Source organism: Etheostoma spectabile, unplaced genomic scaffold (assembly GCF_008692095.1).
Source record: "Etheostoma spectabile isolate EspeVRDwgs_2016 unplaced genomic scaffold, UIUC_Espe_1.0 scaffold333, whole genome shotgun sequence".
Lineage (NCBI taxonomy): Eukaryota > Metazoa > Chordata > Actinopteri > Perciformes > Percidae > Etheostoma > Etheostoma spectabile.
Window position 1 is genome coordinate 530466 of NW_022605586.1, and position 6438 is coordinate 536903.

At 42.6% G+C, this 6438-nt stretch overlaps 2 protein-coding genes across 2 annotated transcripts in view; both read right to left on the bottom strand.

The window, feature by feature from the left end:
• cnot11 (CCR4-NOT transcription complex, subunit 11) overlaps nt 1-1910 on the bottom strand; it is a 35361-nt gene extending 33451 nt beyond the window's left edge. The window contains exon 1 of the mRNA XM_032511189.1: nt 1899-1910. The gene's annotated coding sequence lies outside the window, so the exon portion shown is untranslated. The remainder of the gene's footprint in view (nt 1-1898) is intronic.
• A 1258-nt stretch (nt 1911-3168) lies between these two features.
• The window catches only part of LOC116686209 (abl interactor 2), a 110794-nt gene continuing 107524 nt past the window's right edge, over nt 3169-6438 (bottom strand). Inside the window, exons 9-10 of the mRNA XM_032511191.1 lie at nt 6274-6438; nt 3169-5280 (exon numbers count right to left, since the gene is read on the bottom strand). The exon at nt 6274-6438 is cut by the window's right edge and continues 24 nt beyond it. Coding sequence (XP_032367082.1) covers nt 5105-5280; nt 6274-6438 — 341 coding nt within the window. The 3' untranslated portion in view covers nt 3169-5104. The remainder of the gene's footprint in view (nt 5281-6273) is intronic.

A 6438-nucleotide genomic window follows, 5' to 3' on the forward strand; every position in this document is an offset into this window, starting at 1 on the left:
CATCTTCTGTTATTGTTTGTAATGACAAAACTTTAGTATTTCATGGATTTCACTTATTTCAGTATGACAGTTATGAAGTAAACCGTTTAAATCTGAGCATGCGCAACTCAAATCTGCATTCGACTCAAGAGTTAGAGTTCCTCATACTGCATAAAAATACTGCTAAAAGCAAGATGGCAGAGCTGGGGGAACAAGTGCACAGATGGGTGCTTGAAGAGAGGCTTGTCAGCGGTATAGTTAAGTCTCCACGCCCTGGTAGTTGATCTGTGTGCTGTTGTGTAGTTAAATAACTTAGTGTGTTACGTTAACATACTGGACACCTACCTATTCAGCCTGTTGATCTGTGTGCTGAATGCTGTCAATCATTTTTTGACTGATGGGATTTATTATTTACCTTCACAAAGTGCTCGTTTTGCAGCTGACTGACTCAGATTATTATTCTAAGTGTCTGACAACATGATGGAAGGATTTCTAAGGAAGTGGACCTTTTTGTTAAAGAGTAAAATCCTTTTTTTTAAACATAAAAACATCAGCAAAATTGCTTTTCCTAACTGAACCCACCAGACTCCATGTAAATAAACAGTAATTTTAGCATTGTAAAATACCTTTCATTCAAAGACGACAGAAACAAAATAAAACTACGAAAAGCCGTTTTGGGTCGTCTTTCCATTTCTCTAACCACCCCAACTCTAGTGAGTGAAATTAACACTTAGTTACTGATTTACATGTGAGATATATTGTGCTGTATTTAAATGTACTGTATTTATATAGCGCTTTTCTAGTCTTAACGACTACTCAAAGCTCTTTTACATCATACAGGAAACATTCACCATTCACACACATTCATTCACTGTGGCCGAGGCTGCTGTACAAGGTGCCACCTGCTCATCAGATAAACACTCACACACATTCACACTCCGATGGCGCAGCATCGGGGGAAACTCGGGGTTCAGTGTCTTGCCCAAGGACACTTTGACATGGGATTGCAGGGCCAGGGACAGAACCACCAACCTTCCAATTGGCAACCGTTCTACCACTGAGCCACAGCCGCCCATATTGGCTCTAAACAGGCTAAAAGTATTGTTTTTTTAAATGGAGTTTCCACCTGCCATGCGGCATAGGATTGTGAGTCACAGGCGAGAGAGAGCTTTTGCTCTGGGAATATTGTTGTTTTTTCTGTTTAATTTAACACTATATGTCTATATCAGAAATATGGCATTCTTGTGGATGAGTTGGTTCTGTGGGTAGAGCAGGTGCACATATAGTACATAGGTTTGTTCCTTGACACAGATGTTCAGGGTTAGAGTCCGACCTCCTGCATGTCTCCCCCTTTTCTCACCTAGCTGTCCTTTCCATTAAAGGCAGAATGCCCAAAAATATTCTTAAAAAAAGAAAAGAAACATGGGTTTCTTTTTAACCCAATTACCACAGACAAAAGGATGGATTCCACGCAAATTCTTTGCAAATACAATTAATCACTTTCATTGAATTTTGGGTGTAAACTGAAATGGTTTCAAATCAGCATCCACTCAACATACCTCTGATCTTAACTATTAGTCATAAAAATTATTAATTTCTGCTTTATTAGCTCAAATATTAGGTATAATTCGGTTTAAATGATGGTTATTGACCATGAATTCCATAAAGTAGTGTAAAACTAGTGGTAGTAAGGTGGTGTTAGTGAAATAAAAATAAATAAATAATGCGTTGAAAATGTCAAATGTTGAAAAAAAGAGTAAGAGACAAAAATAAGTGTTAATCTTTTTTGACCCGGGAGGACAACACAAGGGTTTAAGGAAATATAGACACTTTGATCCAGTTTCAATGATTATAGAAGTGTTGGAAGGTAAAGGCTGTGTTATGGTTGTACGTAGAATCGACGGCGTCCCCCTGCAGACCTCTCTGCGTCTACGCCGTTGCCTGACATCACCTCTCGAGAATTGTAACTATATGTCGCGGTGACGCAAGTCTCTCCACCGTGGCGTGGTAGCGTTGCATTTTCCCCCCAACTCATCTCCTGGTTCTCCTTCTCCATAAACAACATGAAGTCAAGGAGAGGGTTAGAAAGAACAGGGGAGACAGACGGACACACACACACACACAGACACACACACACACACACACACAAACACACAAACAGTGGTCAGAACGGTTGAGACAATTTGTTTCTCTCACTATGACTTTAGAGTTGCTACTCGCCGTCACTCTCTCACCTTCTCTCTCGCTCAATCCCCCCCCGCCACACACAAGTAAACAAAGAGTTTTGCGACTGACCCTCCGGAGACCCGCCCCACCCCTCCAGCGTTCTGGCGATGCAAAGATACACGTTCAACCCCAACGCAGAACTCTGAAAGGGGTCACAACAGTGACGGCGTGGAGTTTACGCGGAACCATAAAACAGCCTCAAGTGTTTCTTCTTCTTTCATTTAATGTAATTCTTTTCTCAGATTTAGCATTTATTTACTTCATTGTCAGATAGGATGAAGATAAAGCTTCAAAAGTGCTTCAGAGGAAGAAAGGGAGAAATAAAACAAAAGAAAGAGTGTATTTTGAATTTAAAGGTGCTCTAAGCGATGTTGGGAGATGTCACTTCTTGTTGACATTCTTAAGTATTGTCAAACAAAGTGGGGGGGGGGCTGTTCTGGGGACAGGCAGCTAGCAGATAGTGAGGAGATGTTTTTACAGTGTGTTCAGAGGACAGGCAGCTAGCAGATAGTGAGGAGATGTTTTTTTACAGTGTGTTCTGGGGACAGGCAGCTAGCAGATAGTGAGGAGATGTTTTTACAGTGTGTTAAGGGGACAGGCAGCTAGCAGATAGTGAGATGTTTTTTACAGTGTGTTCTGGGGACAGGCAGCTAGCAGATAGATGTTTTTTACAGTGTGTCCGAGGACAGGCAGCTAGCGTATAGTGAGATGTTTTTTACAGTGTGTTCAGGGGACAGGCAGCTAGCAGATAGTGAAATGTTTTTTACAGTGTGTTCTGGGGACAGGCAGCTAGCAGATAGTGAGATGTTTTTACAGTGTGTTTTTGGGACAGGCAGCTAGCAGATAGTGAGGAGATGTTCGATGTGTGTGACAAAAAATGTTGTAGCCTAAAAACATGTGAAATCACTTAGAGCACCTTTAATGTTTAGTGCAAAATTGTCTTTTGCATAGCTTCCTTTCAAACTGCCTTTTTAAGCTGTTTCATATTTCTTCTGGGCTCCTACTTATTTAATACTAAAAAATGATCTCAAGTCTTTGCTTCAGGGGAAAGACAGTAAACAGCTTATTTCAGAGGGGGGTGGGGGAAGGAGAGGTTAAAACTACGGAAGCCCAGAGAAGACATAATGAAGTTTAGTACACGCATTGTTTTTCTTTTGATCACAGCAAAAATGAAAGACCTGAACATAACAAGATATGTTTTCCTGTGAGCACAAAATTATTGTTCCACGATTGAAAAACAAAGTGCTAAAGATGAGGTGAGAAAATTAATTTTACCTGTTTTTACAGCTTCTCTCATCGAGACAAAGACAATTTTTTTTTTACTTTAAATGTCTCCTTGAACACTCGCTTGTTTTGCTCTCCTTTTATCTAAAAAGTCTTACATCGGGTGGGGTCTTACTTAAGGATGTGTAATAGGACCAGGAGTACATCCACGTTTCCTCCACTTGCTTCCTTTACTTAGTCTGTCCTGAGGAAGCATGGGAGTAGAGGGGAAACTGGGAAATGTGTTTTTAGAGGGATAAGACATCCTTTCCTCTGAAGCGTCATGTGAATTCGTCAGCTGTTTGGGCGGAGTTAGCAGCTGCATGGCTTCCAGGAAGACCGCTCTTTGTATCGTCACTCACAGCTCCTCAGATATCCCTCCTCCATCCTCACTCACAGCTCCCCAGATATCCCTCCTCCATCCTCACTCACAGCTCCTCAGATATCCCTTCTCCATCCTCACTCACAGCTCCTCAGAGATCCCACCTCCATCCTTACTCATAGTTCCCCAGAGATCCCTCCTCCTCCGTCCTCACTCATAGCTCCCCAGAGATCCCTCCTCCATCCTCACTCATAGCTCCTCAGAGATCCCTCCTCCATCCTCACTCAATGTCCCCAGAGATCCTTCCTACATCCTCACTCATAGCTCCCCATAGATCCCTCCTCCATCCTCACTCATAGCTCCCCATAGATCCCTCCTCCATCCTCACTCATAGCTCCCCAGAGATCCCCCCTCCATCATCACTCATAGCTCCTCAGAGATCCTCGATGGACTGATCGTTAACTGGAACGGGGATTAAATAATTTAATCATGCAGTCCTTCTAGACTTTCTTAATGTTATCGGACTAAATGGATCAGATTTGCAGGGGTTGTGATGCAGACAGACATAAAGCAAGAAGAATATATCAGGGTAAATAACCCCCCTTTCTCCGTGAAGTATTTTTGGGTCGGAAGGCGTCACGTGACGGGTTGGGAGTTCCGATGTTTGTTCGGACGCTATGTTCAATTAGCTTCACAGGCTGACACGCTCCCTGGGGGCCGGGGAAGAAGTGGAATTAGAAACAGTATCTTTTGGTCAATGGTCAGCGTGTTCAGATTTAACTGAGTTCCGACTTAAAGAAGAAGATAAAAGTGAGATTTTGCTGAATTATTTTGTGATTTCTGGAAAACAAACCTGTTATATCGGCACCTTAAAACCAATTTCTTGTGATCACAAGAAAAATATGAAAAGAATGCATCTTTTCTTGTCGTCTGAGATTGTGTGGAAAAACAGAAATGTTATAACACTTTATAACAAGACGCCTGAAATGCCTCCCAGTCCTCTAACAGGAGAACGTATTACTTATTTAAGAACACAATCCGAACCAGCATTAAGAAACCCCGAAATGCAAGGCCTTATGGGTAAAAAGAGACACATGCAAAAACAAAACAAAGTCTCACTTACAGGTTCTGATTCTGTCTAATAAACTACACTCACACTAAAATATGATGCTCTGATTGGTTTGTGTGAATCCGAAGTAAATGGAAAGCGGAGTCATCTTCTCTCTTCCGGTTCAGGTCCAAGACACTGAACTGCAGTGAGACAACACACATCCGGAGACAAAGACACACAAAGAGAGTCCTTCTCCGTCCCCGTCAGTCAGCGTAGTGCATGATGGACTCCACGTAGTTTCCTGGGAAGAGGCCGGTGGTGGCGTTCATCACCCCTTCGTACCAGCCGTCCTCGTTCTTCTTGATGACGTAGATGATCGATCCTTCCTGGAACGACAGCTCGTCCTCTTTGTCGGCCGCATAGTCGTAGATGGCCACCACTGGAGGGCGACAAAATAATCAAATAATAAATCAAGTCACTGCCCCCCCCCACATCTAGGACATGAATAGATCTGACATGACCTTACATTTATAATCTCTAAGCGTAGTTCCCATGGTGGCATTTTAATGCTACAAAGCCCTCATCCCATTGACTTCCATTCATTTTGGCGTCACTGTGACAGTGAATAACTTTACGTCTGAAACATTTAAAGACTCTATTTGTCCGTTGTTTATTTCTAAAAAAAACACAACAATGTATAAAAGGATCCATTACCTTGTATCTCACGTTATGACTCCGTAGCAGACGTTTTTTATAAAAATAGGCTAACGATTGTGTCATAATCACGCGACTTGCGGTTGCATAGTTGACAAATCACCGTATTGTCAGGAGAAGTTCGCAGACAGTTTGGACTTACATCAGCTGTTTAATTACTAATGTTAACTAGCATGTTAGTTAGCAGTAATTAGCCTGTGCCTATGCTAATGTTAACTACCATGTTAGTAAGCAGCAATTAGCCTGTGCATATGTTACCGTTAACTAGCATGTTAGTTAGCAGTAACTAGCCTGTGCCTATGTTAACTAGCATGTTAGTTAGCAGTAATTAGCCTGTGGCTATGTTAATGTTAACTAGCATGTTAGTTAGCAGTAATTAGCCTGTGCCTATGTTAGTGTTAACTAGCATGTTAGTTAGCAGTAATTAGCATGTGCCTGTATTAATGTTAACTAGCATGTTAGTTAGCAGTAATTAGCCATCACCGGAAAAGTGCTTTTATTTTTCTTTCACTGGTCTCCGTCCAAAACAACGAGATTTGTTGGTCTATTTCTTTTACTGTCCATGGATCTGAGCCAGTGCCTTGCTCAAGGGCCCCTACACAAACATGGGGAGAACATACAAACTCCACACAGAAAGGCACAGAACAACCCAGCTCTAGTACACTACAGTAGATAAAACTTGAAGCGGAAACAGTACGGTCTGTTTTAGTGGACGGACCTTTCTCCAGGTAGCTCCTGGGGGCCCACGGTGGATCCTCCTCCGCGTACGGGTCGCTGTACTCCACCACAGCCGAGTCCTCCTCTTCACGTCCATCCTCCAGCGGCTGGGGACTCGGAGTAAGCAGTTGCTCCTCGGGCCCTGATTGGCTCTCAGCAGCCGGGT